The 21,778-nt window shown below is 43.8% G+C and overlaps 1 protein-coding gene across 1 annotated transcript in view; it reads left to right on the top strand.

The window, feature by feature from the left end:
- igf2bp1 (insulin-like growth factor 2 mRNA binding protein 1) overlaps positions 1-17,963 on the top strand; it is a 78,330-nt gene extending 60,367 nt beyond the window's left edge. The window contains exons 5-15 of the mRNA XM_070546947.1: positions 2,309-2,372; positions 4,091-4,384; positions 4,560-4,694; positions 4,803-4,925; positions 6,875-7,010; positions 8,747-8,869; positions 10,900-11,016; positions 11,098-11,172; positions 11,268-11,399; positions 13,613-13,726; positions 17,587-17,963. Of these exons, the coding sequence (XP_070403048.1) occupies positions 2,309-2,372; positions 4,091-4,384; positions 4,560-4,694; positions 4,803-4,925; positions 6,875-7,010; positions 8,747-8,869; positions 10,900-11,016; positions 11,098-11,172; positions 11,268-11,399; positions 13,613-13,726; positions 17,587-17,742 (1,469 nt within the window). The 3' untranslated portion in view covers positions 17,743-17,963. The remainder of the gene's footprint in view (positions 1-2,308; positions 2,373-4,090; positions 4,385-4,559; positions 4,695-4,802; positions 4,926-6,874; positions 7,011-8,746; positions 8,870-10,899; positions 11,017-11,097; positions 11,173-11,267; positions 11,400-13,612; positions 13,727-17,586) is intronic.
- Positions 17,964-21,778: the final 3,815 nt, after the last annotated feature.

Genomic DNA, 21,778 nt, shown 5'->3' with positions numbered 1-21,778 from the left:
ACGGGCAAAACTTCAGTACACACAGATCAGTTTAAAAGTACAAAAATCCTTTTGAGACTCTTTTCACACCTGACTGATTCGTGCATACATGGTGCGTTTGAATGCTGGGTGGAAGCTGGGAAATCCAAATGTCCTTTGGATTTAGTCTAAACTTGTGTTGACGGGACAAATCTGTTTTTCTGTGGAAAAATCTGAGGATCCTGTAGTTATAAAAGATAGACCTACATTTAATTTTTATTAATCTAAAATTGTTTATTGAGACATATATGTGTTTGTGAGCCATGAAAACTTAGTGAAAGGTTTAAAAGAAATGACTAATAAATGGCAGAGTGGTTTTCTGACTGGAAAAAAGCAGGCTTCAAAAGGAGAGAAGGCACATGCACAGATCTTTTGAAACTTTTTTTCTCCCCATACTCAACCACCACACCCACCTCTCTTCCTTTCTTTTTAATTCTCATGTCCAAGTTAGTTGGCATTAAAAATAACTAAAAGCCGTTGTAAACAACGTTTATATTGCCCTGTGAGAGTTAGTCCGCAAGGCTCGTTTTTGGCACTCAGGCTTCAATTCTGATTGCTTTCCAGCCAAACAAGACACGACAAAACAAAACAAGTTCTGAATACCAAAATGAAGCAAATCCATGAATAAATGAGACAACAGCATTTGGGACCAGGTTAATACACCTATATGTATGTCGATGTATTACACTCACAACTCCACTGTGAAGCCCCAAAGACCTGAACGCTGTTGTCATCATTTTGAGGTTTTTGTATGTTTTTTAACCTTTTGGGCCACCATAGTCTCTTAATTCTTGATGAAAGAAATCACTGTGATTGCTAAAGAGATGATGGGTTTATTATTTACTCTTAATATCTGTTTGAGACCATTTTAAAAGGAGTCCAGTAAAAATCCTCCACACAGAACCAGCTTTCGAGATCTAACAGGAATCTGTTATTGATCTAGGACTTTAGGGATAACTGTGAAAGACAGAATGCATGTTGGTCTCCATTAAAGCTGCTAGCACAAATGGAATAGTATTTATTTATTTATTTGGAACAAGTAACAACTGAATCCAGTTGGCCTAAATGGCCAAGACTCTGTTTTGGGTCCACTGTTGTTTCTGCTGTACACACACCCTCTTGGACAGATACTTGATTCTTTTCATGATGTCTCTTATCACCTATATGCAGATGACATTCAGCTGTTCTGCTCCTTTAAGGACTCTTGAGTTCTATAAACTGTCTGAATGACTAGAGTGTCTATCAGCTATCACCAGCTGGCTAGAAGCTAACTTCCTTCATTACCCCTGAGAGCATGGTTCCCCTGATTAGTCTAAAACTTGGTCATTTATCCTCTGCTGTCACGACAAACTTAAGGAATTTGGGTGTTTTTGACCAATCAGTGTCTCTTGAAGGTCACTCAAAAACATCTGTCCGAAACTGTTTTCATCATTTAAGAAACATCTCCAAACTGTGAAGGTTGATGTCAAAACATGAACTTGAAATGGTTCTCCATGCCTTTATCTCCTCCTGTCTAGATAACTGTAACACACTCTTCACATGTTCCCTTGACCACCTTCAGTTGGTCCAGAACTCTGCAGCGAGGCTCCTAACTGGAGCAAACACAAGAGCACACATCACTCCTATGCTAATGTCTCTGCACTGGTTACCCGTTTAGAGTCCTGACTAGAACTTTCAGGGCTCTACATGGTCAAGCTCCTCCCTATATTACTGAACTGTTAAAGCCTTATGCTCCAACCCGAGCCCTCAGGTCCACCCACCAGAGCCTTCTAGAAGTTCCACAGACCAGATACAAAAGTCAGGGTGATCGCTCCTTCCAGACTGTTGCTCCCCGACTCTGGAATGATCTTCCTTTATCCTTACGCAGCGTTGACAGTCTGGACACTTAAAACAACAGCTGAAGAGCCTTTTATTTAAAGCTGCTTTTAACTAAACCTTTTATTTTCTTATTTTTAACTCAAATTTTTAATCTTTCGTCTGTTTATGAAAATTTATAATTTTATGACTTTATTTTCTCTGATGTTAATCTAATTCTATTTAGAGAACATTCTGATTTTATGATGTTAATCTATTTATGATTTTATGACTTTGTTTTGTTTTGATCTATGTGAAGCACTTTGTGCTTCTATGTCTGTGATAAGTGCTATATACATAAAACTGACTTACTTACTTACTGTATAACCAAAAGGGTGAAGGCAGAAGCAAAGCGTATAGTTTCCCCTGTTTTTAAATCACGTGCCTATACATGCCTTCATTTGTAACTGAAGTCGTGTTCTCGCCTTTCCTTTAGTGAACACCGAGAGTGAAACTGCAGTGGTTAACGTAACATATGCATCACGGGAACAGGCAAGGCAGTAAGTCTTCTAAACGTCCCTTTAATGTGTTTTATTTAACTTTTGCATTGTTTTTGTTCTGCACAACTCTGTAGTTTAAACAAAGGACTTGTTCAGTAATGGACCAAATGGGTACCTTTCTCATGTCTCATCTTTTGGTTTAAGAGGCAAACAAACTGATGTTTTATAGGGAAACAATTTCAGATGTTAAAATAGACTGAATTTTGACCTAATAATAACTGAAACTGAGGTGAGATTTGAACTGAGTTGGCTTGTTTATGGCATGTGTGTTCTATCTAGTGCACACTCCTCCATGACAGACAAAGTGCATTCACTGCTACTTTATTAAACCATTACAAACATTGTATGACAAAGTCAACATTTTGTTTTCACACAATCACGGGTATAATTCTAATGCAGCAGCCTAACATTACATTAGATGCTTAAATGGTAAATCCAATTCAGACAGCACTGGGTATGTGTTCCTCTAGTAAAGCAGGACAATCCCTAAACTTTCTAAACCTGTGCAGCATCATCAAGGAGGAAGCCTAACTAACCCAAGCCTCACATATCCGATTTATCCAAAAAGAAAATGTTTAGAAAAGACCTAAGAGAGGAACCTGAGGACGTTGTGCCGCCTCACATTCTTCCTGTAGAACCTCTAGGAACCAAACCTGCAGCCTGAGGGACCAGTGGGGCAACGATGGCAGAGGAGTTAGGTGCCATCCCGTAACTGGAGGGTTACAAGTTCGAGCCCCGCTCAGTTTTCCACAGTCATTGTGTCCTTGTAGCCTGGCCTGCCAGACTCGTCCTCTGTGTAATTCTGCACACAGAGAGAGTCTGGTAGCTCACAGGCAGAGAGGCACTTGAGGGGCGGGACCAGGCAGCTCAAAAGTGACCAATCCGAAAAGACGGAAATCCTGACTGTACCGTGCCACGCTGTAGTTTTTTAGCTGTAGTAAAAAAATAGCATCTGCAAAGACGCAAACATCTTTTATTTTTTTTAGAAGAAAGGCTTTTAGCGCGTCTACTTGTTGTTTTAAAGACATTCAAGTCATTTAGACCAGAGGAAAGAGCCACAGCGAACTTCGCTGCTGTCGTTGTTGTTTATGAGAAACTAAGTGTCGCTGTGTGTGACGTCCACAACGCTGTAGTTTCCTAGCTGTAGTAAAAAATGGAGTCTGGCGACAGCACAAACATCTTTCTTTAGAAGAAAGGCTTGTAGCGCTTCTACTTGTGTCCAAATCATTTAGACCAGAGGAAAGAGCCGCAGTAAACTCTGCTTCAGTCGCCATGTTCGACAAACTCGGCGTTATTGTGTGTGACGTACGCTGCTCAGTGCTGATTGGCTCGGTTAGAATTCTCAGGGGGTGGGGCTATTTGAATAGGAGAGTTCCCAGAGCCTCTCTCTGTGCAGAATTAACCAGAGGAGGAGTCTGGCAGGCCAGGCTAGTGTCCTTGGGCAAGACACTTCACTCTTCTTGCCTGCTGGTGTTGGTTGGAGGGACTGTTGGTGCTAGTTCACAGCAGTGTGCCCCAGCTGTGGCTACATGTAGCTCATCACCATTAGCATGTAAATGTATGTGTGTGAAGGCCAGCCCCTAGTAGGAAACTGCTATTTTTGTCACTTTGGGTTGGCTTCAAATGGTAGACAGCGGTTCCCCTGGGAGCAGCCACTGGCTTTTATCCTCTAGCGATATATGAGTGAGGGTGATGTGATGTGCAATGTGCCACGACAGGGCCATTCAGAAACTGAATGGATACCAGTTGGAAAACAACACCCTGCACACCTCCTACATCCCCGATGAGACCTCTGACGTGGAGGGAGGTCAGAGAGGGCCTGAAAATTGTCGACGCCCGGGCTACGGGCCCAGAGGTGGAGTCCGTGGTGGGTCCCCAAACCCTACAGTGCCCCCTAAACCCCCACATGCTGACATCCCTCTCAGACTGCTGGTACCCACACAGTACGTTGGAGCCATCATTGGAAAGGAGGGAGCCACAATTCGGAACATCACCAAGCAGACACAAAGCAAGTAGGTGATCCTTTTACTTCCTGATTGGTTGCAGACGTGCACGAGTGCTGTATGTAACTCAGCATGCTGCACACTAGTGTTTACAGTTTCAGTTCATTTGAGATGCTGGCCCATTGAAATATTGGGAAAAACTGTTTTTCACCTTTTTGTGATTCTGTTTGCCCCGTGCGTGCAGGATTGATGTTCACCGCAAGGAGAACGCTGGTGCAGCTGAGAAGCCCATCAGCATCCACTCAACCCCCGAGGGCTGCTCTGCTGCCTGCCACATGATCCTGGAGATCATGCAGCAGGAGGCCAAAGACACAAAGACGTAGGTTGTGAACATAAAACTATTATGGCAGCAAAATGAACAGAAAGGAGTATTTCCTAATACCAGACAGTCTCCAGACAAACGTAACTGAGACTTCTGGTTTTTCAGCGCCGAAGAGGTTCCTCTGAAGATTTTGGCCCATAACAACTTTGTTGGCCGTCTCATTGGGAAGGAGGGACGCAACCTGAAAAAAGTTGAGCAGGACACGGAGACAAAGATAACCATTTCACCGTAAGATAAACCCTCTCATTTTCTATCAACAGACTCAGTCTTCTGTAAGAAAAAGTTTTTTATTAGCAGGGATGTTCCGATCGGCTGCTTTTGCTCCTGATCCGAGCCGGAGTCGTTTGATTTAGAGTATCTGCCGATACCAAGTCCCGGTCCGATACAAACGCTGGAGTTGTTTTTATGAATGTTTATTTCTTTATTTCTCATTCAGGGCACACATTGATAAGAACATGTCAACATTTCAAATACTTTTTAAAGTAGCCTTGTCGCTCCATTTTAAAACAGTTTATGAAGGATGCAGCTGTAGAGCGATGCACGCTTCCGCGAAAGGGCAGCCATGTCACAACCGGCAGGCTAACTTTCCTCTGCACAACACTTGTAGTGCTGCGTGTGTAAAATAGAGACGAGAACAAAACAGTTCTTGTTAGCTTAATTAATATTGAGAGGCCCAACTTCAAACTGTCAGTGTGCAATTTGGTATTTGTATTAAATTTTAGTTGTTAAAACAATTATAAATGTAGTTTTATTGATCCAAAGTGTGAAATGTGAACTTTTCATTTTGCTTTACAGTTTCAAGTAGGTGTAGTTAAAATTTCCTTTACAGAAGTAGAAAATTATTTCATCAGAAGAAATACACATAAATGTTTAAAAGGTAGTTGAAAGACTGAAACAAAATGAACATTTATTGTCTAAATGAACACGGCCAGCCACCCGCTCTGCTAGGGGGTCGGAGCTGGCCTGGTGCAGGTATCTGGGACACCAGGTCGTCACCTGCCGTGGTCACTGCGGCTTGAACATTGGCAGGGTAGTGGCTGTTAAGAGCCCCCCCCCCCCCCCCCCCCCCCCCCCAAGAACTGATCCAAGACCTCAACATCCAGTATGACCCGCTTCCTGGCGGTCTGTCCAGGTTGGAGCCACCAGGTAGTGGCATCCCAGAGCCTGTGAGTGAAGGTAAAGGGCCGGTCCTCTGCCCCATCCTTGCCGCCCAAAACCGCCGACTATGGTTTTCCGGGTTGCATCCCATTCGATCCAGGATGGGGGTTTGAGGTCCTCATAGCTGCGGGTCACGGTGAGGAGTCCTGCCACTTCCGCCTGTGCCTCCCCTGTTAGCATGGGGGGGGGGGGCAGCTCCCATTCCGCAGCTACCGGCTGGCAGCAGTGGTCATCTCAAACATCTCCAGGAATGCCTCTGGGTCATCTTCCGCAGTCATGCAGTGTAACGTGATGGAGGCAAGGCCCGACGGCCTGGCTGCTGCAAAACCTCTGTTTGCTGCTTGGCCTGAATCTGCAGCTTCTCCATCTAAAGACAAGCATCATTCAGTGGCCCATCCGTGCTATGTCTGCTGGCATTTGTCCCAAGACCACGACAGATGGTGGGGGCAAAGAGCCATGGGTTTGTAGTGGTGTTGAGACTGGAACAGGAAGGGGGCTTCTTATGTTGAACGAGTGATGTTTGAGCCCCACGTTGGGCGCCACTGTAACAATTACCAGCCACGCAGCTTTGAGTTTAGTAACTCTTTATTTGGCTTTTCAGCTCTCACGCTCTCAGCACTCATGACCTGTGTCAGTCACTGTCCAACTCTTCTCCATCTCCTTGCAGTCTGCTCCTTCTCCGTTGCTTGTGTATAAATCCCTCATCCCTCTGATTGGGAATGCGTCTCAGCTATGCCCAACCACGCTCCCACGACTCGGTCCACTCCTCGCTCACCCAAAGACTTCCATCTCCACGTGCACTGCCACATTGTGTTTAGGACTTTGCAATGTCTTCTGAGGTTTTATGGAGTTAATCTTCCAACATAGCCTTGAATCTGAGGTGGTGAAGTTAAATCAACCACTGTAGATGAAGCTATTTGCTAGTTTTTATTCAGATACATTGTAAGGCACCTGATGCATGAAGAATCAACAGCTTGTGTTTGTAGAACGAATATTATTTAGAAAGATCACATGTGCAGCCTCCAGGACCTGACCCTATACAACCCAGAGAGAACCATCACTGTCAAAGGCTCCATTGATGCTTGTTGCCAAGCCGAGGTGGAGGTCATGAAGAAAGTCAGAGAAGCCTACGAGAATGACGTTGCAGCGATGAATGTAAGCACACACTCATGTACACATAAATACGGTCACCTACAAGAGTTAAAGCTAACTTGTGTAGGACACATTTGTTATTCTTCCTGAAGCACTCAATAAGCAGCCTGCTGCTAAAATACTGAGGGCCTGCAAAGGCAGTTAAACAATAAAATGATTGATATTAGGGCTGCACAATATATCGTAAATATATCGTTATCGCGATATCAGCATGCACAATATGCATATCACAAAGAACAGAAAAATATCGCAATGAACGGTCAGCTGAAATGTTTGCTACACATAACACATTCTGTCAATCAAACAGGAGCATGATGTTTTTTTAACAAATCAAATAGAGCTCTTCACCCGTTTGGCCAATCGGGTGGGTTCTAGATGCAGGGCCCCGAGGCGGACAGCACTTCATTTTGATGGTTAGCAAACACCTGAGTTAGCTTTGTTCTGCTCTTTCTGCGGATTCTGCTTTTCTCAGGATCCACCGATCACCTTTTCTTGTTCATTTTCTTTTTCCCTTTCCTCATCTTTAGCTTTTCTCATTTTTATGATTTTTTTTTATTTTTGATTTTGATTATTTTTGTTCGTGAGTTAAGTTTTTATTTATCGCAAGTAATATCGTCATCACAATATTAATCACTGTTATCGAATATCGCAGGTTTTCCTTGTATCGTGCAGCCCTAATTGATATTTATTGCATAATGCAGATCGACATTGGGTCTCATCCTTGTACAGCTGTGAAGCCAAACAAATCCTATGTACAGGTACGGCCAGGTGATACTATTGGAGCTAGAGTTTGAGCCGAAGATCCAAAAATTAATTACAATTGATACAAAAACAATTATTGAACCTAAGAATTACATAAGAACAACATAAATAAATGAGATTTACTTCTGAAATAAATTAATTGGGGAAAAAAAGATTTTTTTTATTGAGGAGTCGTACCATTTATCTACATGAACAGGGCGGGGCTTAACATTTGGAAGGCCAAGTTATTTTGTTCAAGTTCTAACTTTCTGTGTTGTAGATTTCAGTAGCTGATGATGGCCCTTCGTTTGCCAGGTAGCACGTTGTTTTCTATCCATGAAGGATTTTTGTAGCTATCAGGTGACGGTGGTAGCCTGACCTGGATAACCCTCCCACTGGCCTAATGGGTGTGACCCCGCCAGGAAAGTGGACCATTGAGCAGGGTTGATGGTTTATCCCTTGGGTCCACGTGGCAGGGGTGAGGAGTGAGCACCACCTCACCCTGCCACGTGGACCTCAAGGGATAAACCATCAACCCTGCTCAATGGTCCACTTTCCTGGCGGGGTCACCCATGAAGACAGTGGGAGGGTTAAGAGTTCTCTGTGTAGAATTAAACAGAGCACGAGTCTGGCTGGCCAGGCTACGACAGTGGCAAAGGAACCTCGTAACTGGAGGGTTGCAGGTGCAAGACCCTGCTCAGTCTGTTGGGTTAAACACTTCACCCCGCCCCCCTTGCCGGTGGTGGCCAGGGGAAGCGGTGGCGCCTGTGCTTGGTAGCCTCACCTCAGCTAGTGTGCCTCAGGGCAGCTGTGGCTATGACGTAGCTCATCATTACCCGCGTGTGACTGTAAAGTTTTTGGAGCTATTTAAGTGCAGGTCATTTATCTCTTATGTTTACCGTGATTCAAACATTTTTAAAGAATTCTTCCATGTGGACAAATAATTTCTGTTGAACAATACAACCAATCACAGCTGTGCTTGTTAATATAATCTGCAGCAGCAGACCCATCTGATCCCTGGACTCAACCTGGGTGCCCTGGGCCTTTTCCCGCCATCTTCCAATATACCCCCTCCACCACCTGGGAATGCAGCTGGTGGCGCTCCCTACGGTTCCTTTGGGGTAAGAGTACCAGCAGCACATCTTTGTAAACCAACACATGGCTTTGAATGTTTAAATATCATAATTATGTTTATTAGGATGCAAATCTTACAAAAAAAATCACGATTCAATTCGTTTTAGATTTTCTAAGATTTTCGACGATTCGATTCAGAGTCGATTATCCATCAGTTCTCTTAGTAACCAAAGTGTCACCTAGACTAGAATGTGTGCTCTGGGGTAAAAGAGCAAATGGTATGTCAGTACATTTGAAACATCTTCAACTGATTAACAGGTTTTATACCATCCAGTAACTCGTATTCACATAAACCACTAACATTTACCATTAGAAGACTAACAGGTATAATTAGTCAAATCAGGACAAGAGTCGTCTCAAGACACTTCACACAATAAACATTCCAATACAGGTCAGTTCATTAAAGTGACTTTACAGAGTTTTGAATTTTTATGCTCGCGATTGCCCCCTCAGGCCAAAAGCGTAACGGCAGCTTCAATAGTAGGCTCGTGCGTGTGGCGCGCATGCTGTACGTGCACACTCCTTAACGAAAATAACAGCTGAGACGAAGCTCTGTGAAGCTGACATTTGACAGTCCCTTGTGTGTGTGTGTGTGGCCCGTAGGACAGAGGACAGGAGAACGCACAGCTAATTAATATAATAATTTGGTTCTGTAGCTTTCTCTTCAGCACAGCTGACAAAGGTTAATGATGGATCAGTCCTCCTGCATGCTCAGATCATTCCCTTCCCTTGCTTGAAAAATTGTTCCAAAATGAAAGTTGAACCCACATCTTTTTTATCTGTGAATTCAATGCCGTTCGGCGAGTCTCAAAAAATAATTTGGGCATCTTACTGTAAAAAAAAAATATCATTAATGTAAAAAAGAAACTCTAAAACAACTATGTTCACGTCCAGAATCGAACCCAGGTCTTCTGCACGAGAGCCCGAAATCTTACAAGGCAAGCTAAATCGCCAGTGACGCCTTCTGTATCTGTAACATTTATATTCTTGATGACAGCTGAACCAACGTTCAAAGAACGGAGGGCTATGCCTGAGCGTGAACGCACATGAAGCAGCCTGCTCGACCCGAGCATCTCTCTTTTTCTGTGATTTTACAGAAAAACATAGCCTGGCAAGCCAGACTAAATAAATGTATTATTTAGTCTGGCCACGCTCCATTGACGGCTCTCGGTTGTGGGGCGGGTTCTACCGTTGTCTTTCAAATGATCTCCGCATTCCACTGGACAATGAATGTGACATCCTCTTGTTTCACTCTGTCGCATCATCCCACCCACCAGGCATATAGAGTGCCCTGATTGGCCCACAAAGCGGATAAAGCTCTGTGATTTATTCACTAAGCAGATAGAGCACTATGATTGGCCCACCATTATGGACCAATCACAGCTCTTTATGTGTTTGAAACCCCTCTAGAGAGCTGTGATTGGCTAGCCAGAGTCCTGGTAGGAGCTGCTGAGGTTCCAATGGAGCGTGCCTAGACCAAACTTTGCAAAGCAAGAATTTGGTCTAGTTCACTAGGCTAAGAAAAACAGGCAATCACAGTAAAAATGCCAGGGCTCATTCTACAGGACCAGGGCATTGCAGGAGAATGTATGAAGAAGACATTTATTATTTCTATACATGTTTTGGCTGTCAAACTTCCATAATGCCCCTTTAAGCCAATCAGAAAAGAGTTTGCTATATAAGGAACCCAGCAGGTTGCATCGAGTCACTGACTAGTGTCTGAGTCTTTACAGCAATCCTCATACTTAGCAAGCATAAAGCGACAGTGGAGAGGAAAACTCCCTTTTAACAGGAAGAAACCTCCAGAAGATCCTGGATCAGTATAAGCAGCCATCCACATTTTAGATTTCCTCAAGAAAAACTAAAGTTTTGAAAACTAATGTAAAAAAATACAATTGATTTATTTAATGAAACTGTGTGTGTGTGTGTGTGTGTGTGTGTGTGTGTGTGTGTGTGTGTACGTGTGTGTGTGTGCGCACGCGCGCGTGTGTGTGTGTACGTGTGTGCGCGCACTTAGGCTCCAGAGCAGGAAACTGTTCATGTGTACATCCCAGCACAAGCAGTAGGAGCCATTATTGGCAAGAAAGGACAGCACATTAAACAGCTGAGCCGCTTTGCTGGAGCCTCCATTAAGGTCTGTGATAAATAGAAATACATCCGTGGGTCAAACCACAGAATACAAAAGCCAGTAAAGGATTTCTCTACTCTTTTCCAGATTGCACCTGCAGAAACTCCAGATTCTAAGATGAGGATGGTGATTGTGACGGGACCACCTGAGGCTCAGTTTAAGGTGAATGCTGACAGGACTTCAGTAGCTGGTTGACATTATTCAATGAAAACTGTTGACTTTTAGAGTAAGTGATGTCATTCCCTTTCTGCTTTCAGGCTCAGGGAAGAATTTATGGTAAACTGAAAGAGGAGAACTTTTTTGGGCCAAAAGAAGAGGTTAAATTGGAGACTCACATCAAGATGGCTGCTGCTGCTGCAGGCAGAGTCATTGGCAAAGGAGGCAAGACGGTAATCCAGAGATAACATGCTGTCATGACTCGATTGTGCATGGGGTAGAAAGGAAATGAAAACGTCCATGTTCCATAAACTAGCTGTTAATGTAAAATGTTAATATTCTGTCATTAGTCAACACATGTATGCAGGCGCAGAGCTGGCAGGATGTGAAAGTTAAGCTCCAAACCAGAAACCGTGGCCGGAAAAAAATAAAGTTGTAAGACTTCTACAGTGAAATAATCACAAAACAATCTAACGTCACATGTTGGAAGGAAGGTTACTTAGAAACAGATTTCATTCCTAGCTGACTGAGCAGGCGTTGGCTTTTCTCTGTTCAACAAAACAAAAGAGGGATGTTGGTTTGTGACGTTACCGAGTCTGCAGCAAGCTAACACAGCAGCGCCAGCATTTGTAATTCAACACCGACAGGCAGAAAGGCCCAGAGTTGTTTAAAGAACTGAAGCCAGTAAACAGGAGCAACCCAGAAGTTATTTCTTGTACCCCTGAGAAGCCACGGCACTAGGGATGAGCGAGTACACCACTATCTGTATCTGTATCTGTTCAACCAACTAAATTATCTGTATCTGTACTCGGAATGGGCGTGGCATAACCCGGAAGTGGGCGTGGTTTAACCGGAAGTGGGTGTGGTTTACATCAATATATTATTTTAAGTCTGAAATTGATATGGACTGATCAGAAGTAGATATGTGTATTGTTTATTTGAAAACTATTTACAGAGATTAAATATTTTTGATCACAATAGTAAAGGAACTATTACAGAACAAGTGTTTCAATAAAATCAGAACATTAATGTTTTAAGTGCATGGATTAATATATCTGAACTCATGCAGTAGGAACTAGGAAATATGAAATGCTAGAACCAGACACAACTTGATGTATATTTTTTTATTTTAATTTGATTAAACAGATTTTTTTCTTAACGTTCTTGGCATTTTCCCACACAAAGTTAAACAAAACAATGTTGATTAAGGTGTGTGTGTCTGAGAGAGATAGAGAGGGTGAGAGGAAGAGAGATGGAGTTAAAAAAAAAAAACCCGACCGGAGCGGAGGTAGTGAGTGACTGACGCAGCACGTCAGCTCTGTCTTGTCAAATGCACCATGTAAATTACGAAAAAAGTAACCGAAAAAGTGGCGAGCTGAAGAAAACCTAGGGAAAACTGAAGAAACGTGAGCAACAGTGAAGCAATCACAGCGAGATCCGTTACTGTCTGTGTGTGTGTGCGTGGACGAGCCGGACAGACTGCGCTCCCGGCCGGCTAGAGAGTTTTGTGTGTAGGGAGGGGCGGGCGCTCTATGTGACTGGCCAATCACAGAGCGTGAAGACAGTCAGTTCCCCAATGAGGATTTTCCTTCAGCACGATTGCAGATATTTACGAGGTTTACTCGTTTCATGCTCGTATTCGTCAAAAATGCTTTATCCGGCTCATCCCTACACAGCACCTTTTTGTTTTGCTCTAATATCAGGTGAAGCAGGCTTTAGACTATCACTGAGCTAACAATGCTAACAGTGAATTAAAATCTGGTTGTCAGCTCTAAAAATATCTCAAGCTATTTTACAATTACCAGCAACCCGATATTACAGTGAAATGTGTGTGAAGTGAGGAATGAGTCAACTGTGACATTTAACTTCCTTTCATGAGCAATATCATAATAAGTGTAATAGATGCTCCCTACCGTAAAACACCCAAGAGTGCTGACCAGACATGATCGACCTATCAACTTGCTGTGTGTGACTCGTCTTTGCTTGTCATCTAGAATCTTCTGGTGCTGATCTGTAACTGGAAACAGCCGTGAAACTCCCAGAACGGGAGCATAAAATACCTTAGAAAAATGCAGTAACCTCAGTTGACCTCAGGATGCCGTTCTTACTTCATTCTTACATATTGCACCTTTAAACTGGGGGAGCGTCACACTTTACAACGGCAGATACCGGATTTCTTTTCACATCTCATTGGCCAGAATGACGAGATAGTGCCGGAATAGAACAACTAATCCAGTACTAACCACGCAAACTAACCCCCCCCAACACACACACAAACCGTTATCAAAAAGAGGACGCATATTACCTCTACCCTTAGTTTAAAAAGCAGAATGAACAGTGAATGCTTGTTATTTATTGTTATCGGGGTTCACCTTTTTTAGATATGCCGTCTTCCTGTTGCATTGCCCTACAGGGCAGGTAAAATTATCATGATGTGTTCCTCAAGGTGAACGAGCTGCAGAACCTGACAGCAGCAGAGGTGGTGGTCCCTAGAGAACAGACGCCTGATGAAAACGACCAGGTCATTGTCAAGATCAACGGACACTTCTATGCAAGCCAGGTACGCCTCCTCTTTCTGGACTTGTTTGTGATTAGTCAGCGATTGGACGACGCCCACACAAGCCACTCATCAAATCGCCCGGCACACGTGGCCGTAGAGATGTCAGTCATTGGAACTTGAAAAGGGTCACCAGTCTTACATGCTGAAGCAGCTTTTTCGTGTCTTTTACTGTTTTGGTATAACAACAGTTTACGTTGGTGGTCTGAAAATTTCAAAATTTATTTTCTAAATCACTGATTTAGAAAGAATACCTGATGGGAAGATGTGGCAACTTGAAGTGAACTCCGACCCTGACATAGGAGCATTTAAAGTTAAAGCAACACAAACAAGTTTCCTGTTTCTCCCTTCTACTGGTTGAAAGCAGAATTACAGAATTGAAAGCAGTCATCTCTGTAAAATGACTAAAACATTCTCAGCTGCTGCCTGACATCAACTGCTCTACACTCACAACTCAGAGGAAGTGGGCATTAGTGGCCTACTTCCAGGGTAGGTGGGTTTCAGATCTGAAACTAGCTTTGTGGGGACGAGAAAGGCCTGACTTAGTTTCCATCCTCGTCTCTGGCTCTTCCAGTCTTACCTCAGAATCCGAAAAATTACCAGAGACAGGAAAATGCAGGAATGCAGCCAAACACAGTTTGGGGTATTTTTCATGAGGAAATAAGGACATCACATGGTGACAAGCAGAATTTCCATCATTTGGTCCCTTTAAGTAGAGTTCTGGTAAGGATTCTGTGTAAAGTTTTATAAATGAGACCCCTGCCTCTGAATACATTGGTGTTCTATCTGCAGTGGTGACTCCTCCATAGGGGGCGCTACGGCACACCCTGATGTGAAGGCAGAGAAAATCTAAAGTAAAAATCTGTCGACATACATTTACTATAAATGTGTTATCTGGAGAGCTGGGAAACACACACACACACACACACACTCTCTCTCTCTCTCTCTCTCTCTCTCTCTCTCTCTCTCTCTCTCTCTCTCTCTCTCTCTCTCTCATACACACACACACACAAACTCACTGTTGGTTTCTAGCGATAGCGCTGAAGTCACGCCTGTCGCTGCTGCAGTAAAATATCTTTACTTCTCATTCATATTATCAGAGTTATGTTGTGTTAGTGCCACCTACTGGTGAAACTGAGTATTGCAGATGTGCATACTTAGAGCAGATATTAAGACAAACATGCTGGAAACTCAAGCTGGAAAAACAAAATAAAGTATGAAAAAGGCTAAAGAACAAGGACAGAAGTTGGCCTTATGTTTGATAGAGAAGTGTACATGTGTGTATTTAGTGTGAAGTTCATTGTGTCTCAGTCATTTAGTTAATGAAAAGGTTCCTTCCAATAGGCACTTGATAGTAGTGAGTGAACTAGTTGTAAAACTTCTTTACCTGCCATCAGTTTCGGCTTCTCGCTGAAGCCTTCTTCATGGGCTGTCAGCAGCTGGAACGCTGACATTATTAATGGCGGCTCATATCCGGTATTCCCGGTGCGCATCGTGTGGGAGTGGTCCGTGGAGATGTCAGGTCTACAGGCCACTCCCACGTGTGGTGCTGAGGAATGAGTGCCATGTTCTTGAGAGTCTGTATGCTCCTTCTTCCCTGTTGGCTGTTGAATTCTCTTATCCGTCTCTTCTAGCAGCCGCTTTCCTTCCCTATGATCCAGCAAAACTAAAGCACGTGTGTCAGACACAAGGCCTGTGGAGCATTTTTATGTGGCCCGCAAGATAAATATCAAAAATATATTAAAACTGACCCGCTGGCCGATTTTACCACAAAGACTACAACTCCCATGATGCTTTGCAGCGTTAGCGTGGAGCCGACACGCCCTTTCTTTTGTGTTTTTTCCAGCCTCTGCTGCCGGTGTCTGCAGCTCCGCTGTTTCAGACAAACGAAACACTCCTCTCACTCAGCGCCGAGTTTACTCCGCTCTCTGTCGACGTTGAAGCTCAGAAACGGAGATTTTAACCGCTCAGTAATGTGTTCACGACTGAAAGAGAAAGTTTTCCAACTAACTTCCAGACAGAGCCGATATAACTCCAGCGAGCAGCAACACGCTCAAACCAGCACGACTCTGTGGCTGCTGTCGTTGTGTTTCCTCCCCGACACACAACAACGTGCTCAGACATGTTCAGCAGCACAAACCTATGTGAGCACCTGTTGTCATCTAATGTTGTCATTATTATGATGAAGATGAACAAAACAACAGGAGTCTCCTCCTCAGCTCAGATCAACCCCATGATGCAGGTATCTGGCTGGAACAGGTGAGCATCACAGTAAACCAGTGGAGCAAACTGAGCTTTAAATATGTTGGTTTTATGCTCTTTTTCTGCTCCAAAACATGAAAGTTAACAGGTGAGATGTTGCATTTTCATTTAAGATAAAATGATATTTTTATTTTGTTGTTGGCCCGTGAGAAAAGATTTCACCTACAGTAAACAGGAAGTGGAAAGGCTGCAGACAGATGAATAGAATAGAAAATCCCTTTATTGTTCCTCAGTGGGGAAAGCTAGACGTCACAGCAGCGATGACACGTATTACAGGAGAAAAAAGGAGAATAAAAAATAAGAAAAATGAATAAACCACAAGAAAACATAAATCCTGAATAGATTTCAAAAATGCTGAATATACCACAAGTAATGAATACCACTGATGCCTTTTATTTAAAACGGACTTGCTCGTGTGTAATTTGGTTATTCCACATTCAGTGTTAATGCAGAAATAAGTTAGTTTCCAAATTTAAAGGTTCAAAATTGCATAAATGTTGATAAAGAAAATGTGCAAATTTGCCGTCACTTTTTCAAAAAATATCGAGTTTGGCCCTCGACTCCGTCCCAGAGTTTCACTTCGGCCCCGTGTGAGTTTGAGTTTGATACCCCTGGGCTACAGTCAGCCATAACGGCACGCCGCAGACACAACCAACTGGACGGACTGGAACAAGTGGATCATAGGGAAGCAAAGCCACCGCTGTCAGACTGATGCTTCTTTAGACTTCAGGAGGCAAGAATTCAATTCAAGTTTATTTATATAGCGCCAAATCACGACAAGAGTCGTCTCAAGGCACTTCACATAATAAACATTCCAATTCACAGTTCATTAAGCCAATCAGAAATAATGTTTCCTATATAAGGAACCCAGCAAGTTGCATCAAGTCACTGACTAGTGTCAGTGACTTTACAGCAATCCTCATACTAAGCAAGCATGCAGCGACAGTGGAGAGGAAAACTCCCTTTTAACAGGAAGAAACCTCCAGAGAATCCCGGCTCAGTATAAGCAGCCATCCTCCACGACTCACTGGGGATGGAGAAGACAGAGCAGGCAGGCAGGCACGCACGCACACACACACACACACACACACACACACACACACACACACACACACACAAACAAGTAATGTGTCTATAGTTATATTGTGATGTCTTAGTAAATATTCTATTTGGTGAAAGATAAACTTTATTGTATTTATCCTAGTGGATCTATAATTAAGCGGATAAACTAGTAGTAGCACATCCAACGTCAAGGAAAGCAAAAAGTTATTATCAGGAGAGGGAGAATGTTTAAGTGGTTAGCAGCAGTGTGCTAGACGATGGCCCCCTCCATGAGGCCTCCACAGCTCAGCAGAACGTCATTGTAGCTTCTTCTGGGGAGAAAAACACTTAGAGAGAAAATAAAGTTAACAGCTGAAGTGTTCTAACCTATAACTATCAGACCCAGAAAAACGACTAGTGACATTTATGATAAGTTTATAACTATCTTGCATGTTACCAGATTCTTAATCAAAACAAACCATTGTGTTTTCCCTCTTTTATATCTGAAAACAGCTTTTCCACTTCAGCTCAGGCTTAACCCGTTTTCTTTTATTCTCCAGCTGGCTCAAAGGAAGATCCGCGATATCCTGACCCAGGTCAAAATGTCACAGAAAGGTGGGATGGGCATGGGCTCTAGCACCCACCCTCAGGGCTTCACTGAGATGACCAGTCCGACACAAGGACTGACTCAGGAGCACCAACCACGCAGGAAGTGAGGGTTCCTGTACTCTCCTCACATGGCAGGGCCCAACCTGACGAATACGTGCGTAGACGGAGAGATGGAGATGTAAAGAAGAACGACACATGGAACCAGCAATAGACAGAGAAAGATGTATTAGGAGGGAGGAAGGATGCCTAACAACCACTGAGATAGAGAGAACAAGACAAAATGAATAAAATAACAAGTGAAAGTGAATAAAAAATTAAGATAACAAAAAATATGAAAACCTAGACCCGGTGCCAGGCCAGAAGCAAAACTGAGTGTAGATGAAAGGATGAAGGAAAGAGAGGAGGTGGTGTCATCCCAGTGTGCCTTAGTAAGGCTGCAGCCAGCCCCTCCTCATGCAGCACATGGGCTTCAACATCACGGCTCCTTGGTTGTTTGGACCCATCTGTGTCTGTGCAGGAAGGCGAAGGCTGGCTCTACAAACTGGTGCTCTCACTGGAAATGGCCCATTTGTCCTTTTCCCCTCGTACAGACCTCTCCAACCATCTGCAGCCAGTCCAGTATTTGAAGGTGTTTTTTTTTAACATAGATTTATGTATAGAAATGTTTTATTCAGAGCTATTATTGACCTAATGCAGTGAGGCGAAGATGGGAGAGGAAGCAGGGAAACTGCTGCAGAGGTCAGTGGGTCAGGTCCTGGGAAGGAGAGGGGCCACAGATGTTAACACTACTCTTCGTAACACCTCTCTGACCAACAGAGAGCAGAAGACAGCGGAATCATTAAGAAAATAAGAGGGTGTAAATATATAATCTCCAATGCTGTGCCTGTCCACCTTGCCTTTGTTTTTAAAAGGGGGTGTTCTGGGGAGGCCTTGGCAGCCCCTCCATCCTTTGCTGTGTGGTGGAACGCAGTGAGAACAGTGAAGGTAGCGGAAGTTACGGCTGATCCTGCAGTTCTATTGCAGTGGCTCAGCTCGCCCCATTCAGAGGAAAGCTATGCTTGCTGGTTAGTAACTCGCACCTTCAATGGCATATTTTATATATATTATATATATATGATATGTGAGTTAGCCTGGCCCCTCAGATGAAAGTGTCAGTGTGAAGTTTTGCTGCACCAGGACGTCCAGCCGAGTCTCTGATCGTTTCTCTTGACCTCTGTGGCGAAAATACACTTGATGTATAATACCGTAAATCCTCTAATACAGGCCTGTATTCAGTTAACGGCCGGGTATCATATTTTGGCCAGTGTCGGAGTCGACGGAGGTGAATAATGGCCGGTATTTTATTGTGGCCGAGTGGAATGTGGTAACAAGCAAGTACCACAGGGGGGGCGGTTGTGTCATCCGTCTTACTTTTGATTTGCCAGTGACAGACCGCGATTTGGCAAGTGCGGAGACGAAGAGGAGGCAAAAATTTGATAATCAAGTTCAAAGGGAAGGTGCTGATTATGCTGCAGAACAGTGGGGAGCAATAGGGGTTGTATGAACTAGTCGACTTCACTATAGTGACTTTTTATGCCTGTCATCGACTAGTCGCTGTCACGTGATAATGACCGGCAAGATGCAGCCCTCGGAAAAGACAGCAGCCTGCTGTCAGCAGGTGACAAGCTCCTGCTCTCGGGGGGGCAACGCGCTGTGCCAGAGTGTCGGTACTGACACACGATCGTTCATGTCGGCTCATTTCCTTTAATGTTTTCTGTCTTTTATTTGCGCCTGATGCGTTTCGCTGCTGTGGAGCGAAACGCATCACCTTGTCCTCCAGTGACGCACCTATCACTGATGCGGCCGGCAAGCAGCGAGCACTCCGCTACTTTTGCGGTCGGTAGATCTTTTAGAACTGCAGTTCAAAGGTAACTCATAAGGTGAATATATATGAAGCCAGGTAGCAGTTTCTCTTTAGGATTGAGAGGAGATGCAGGAAGATAATAAACAGGCAGGACAGGAAAATAGTCGAATAAAAACAAGTTAGTTTTTGTACCTGGTGGTTGCAAACAAACAGGCATCATTGAAGGTAATCAGAAGTGAGGAACAGAAAATGAAATAATTATTTTAATGTTTAGAGCAGCAAGAACTCCGAGAGGCTGCAGGCGCATCAGTGAGTTTGCGGCCGCTGCGCAGGGGGAGGGGGGAGATGTGTTTCACTTTGAAAATGTGGGCGCAATTTTAATTGTCGAAAACTCCAACGAACCATTAGTTCGTTTTGCTCAAATAGAAATTGAGACCTGCCTCTAATTCTGGTCCTCCTTCCAATAAAGGCCTGGAGCTTGATGAGCTTGAGTCAAATACAGGCCCGGGCCTGTATTAGAGGATTTACGGTAGATTAGTCTTAGCTGAGTACAAGAGGCAAAGCAGGCAGGAACATCCCAAAGCTTGGCTTCTGAGCTCAGCAGTAGTTCAAATGTGACTTGAGCAGAAGCAGTTTCCAGGTTTTCCCATCCACTCTGCCAAAGGCCTGTGGGCGGAGCTTCCAGACCCTGGCTGCACATGGTAATGAGAGTCAGGGTCAAACATGGAGGCTTTCACCGATATCAGAACAGATTCGAGAAGCAAGGAAAAAACTACCTCAGGGTAAAATTACCTCAGTATTCCTAACTTTTGTTGCTTGCTGGTGTTTTATATCAAAAAAGAAAATGTGAGGTGATAGTTCCTGATTATTTTTTATCTTTTTAAGAGAAAATGTTTGTTCTGTTTGTTTTTTGTATCGTCTGTATTTTTTGTATGATGATGGTGAAATGGTTGATGACAGCATGACAAGGAGGCTGTTTTTTAAGCAGAGATTAAATGCTGGTCCTGACAGAGAAATGGGCTGGAGTCATTTTGTTTTTTCAGATGATAAAACAAGCGCTCGTCTTTCTGGTGTACCTGTGGGAAGAAGCTGGCAGAGAAACAGAAGATGGTGTCCTAATTACAGGCGTTACAGACGAGGACCCCCCGTGGGCTGGCGAAGCAGCCATCCGCCTCAGCACTTGTTTCTACTAGGCGATCACCCAACTAAACACATTTTATTATGTTTTATATGGCATGGTAATAAAAATATAAATGAATGAATTTCATAATTTAATAAAAAAAACAAGTTTGATCATTTGAATTTCACTCACTCACTCACTCACTCACTCACTCCTCACACACACACACACATCTGTCTTTCTATCATAGCGAGGACCCTCCATTGATTTCCATTCATTTTTGTGATTTCACCATGCCTAACCCATACCCCAACCATAACCAATGCTGATCTATTCCTAACCTCAACTAAAACTTAATTCACACCATACCTCTAACTGGTATAGTAAGCTTCTGGTGTGCTTCCAAAAAAAGTGAGGACCAAAAACATTTCCTCACTTTGTAGGGTAAATGGTCCTCGGTATGTAGAATGTCCAAGAACACACACACACGGGGGGAAAAAAACACCATCTCACCCTGTTTCAGATAACATTTGATCCCACTTGAAAATAGAGTAAAATGGACTCTTTAGCCTGTGTTACATTTTTAGTGTTAATTTTATTCAAATCTGTTAAAATGAACTCTGAAACATGGTTAAATAATAAACACTGTGGTTCGATGACACTTTTCAGATGAATTACACTTTAAAGAGTTAATTTAACTCCAAATTCAGATGTTCAAAACACCCCCAGTGTCTCGTCTCGTCTTCTTCCGCCTATCTGGGTCCGGGTCACGGGTGCACCATCCCAACTGAGTGCCAGACCGTCCTCCCCCCGGGGCATCTCTACCAGCAGGACCCCAAGGCATTCCTGGGTCAGTTCGGAGATGTACTTTCTCCTACGTGTCCTGGGTCAACCAGGGGGCCTCCTGCCGGCAGGACATGCCTGAAACACCTCCCTAGGGAGGCGTCCAGGAGGCATCCTAACAAGATGTCCAAACCACCTCAACTGACTCCTCTTGACATGGAGGAGCAGCGGCTCTACTCCGAGTCTCTCCCGAATGTCCAAGCTCCTCACCCTATCCCTAAGGCTGAGCCCAGCCACCCCGCAGAGAAAACTCATTTCGGCCGCTTGTATCCGCGATCTTGTCCTTTTGGTCATCACCCAATCCGCTTGTCGATCTCCCGCTTGAGCGGGAGGCATT

The sequence above is a fragment of the Nothobranchius furzeri genome, chromosome 18, assembly GCF_043380555.1.
Source record: "Nothobranchius furzeri strain GRZ-AD chromosome 18, NfurGRZ-RIMD1, whole genome shotgun sequence".
NCBI lineage: Eukaryota > Metazoa > Chordata > Actinopteri > Cyprinodontiformes > Nothobranchiidae > Nothobranchius > Nothobranchius furzeri.
This window is presented reverse-complemented; position numbering and strand designations above follow the sequence as displayed.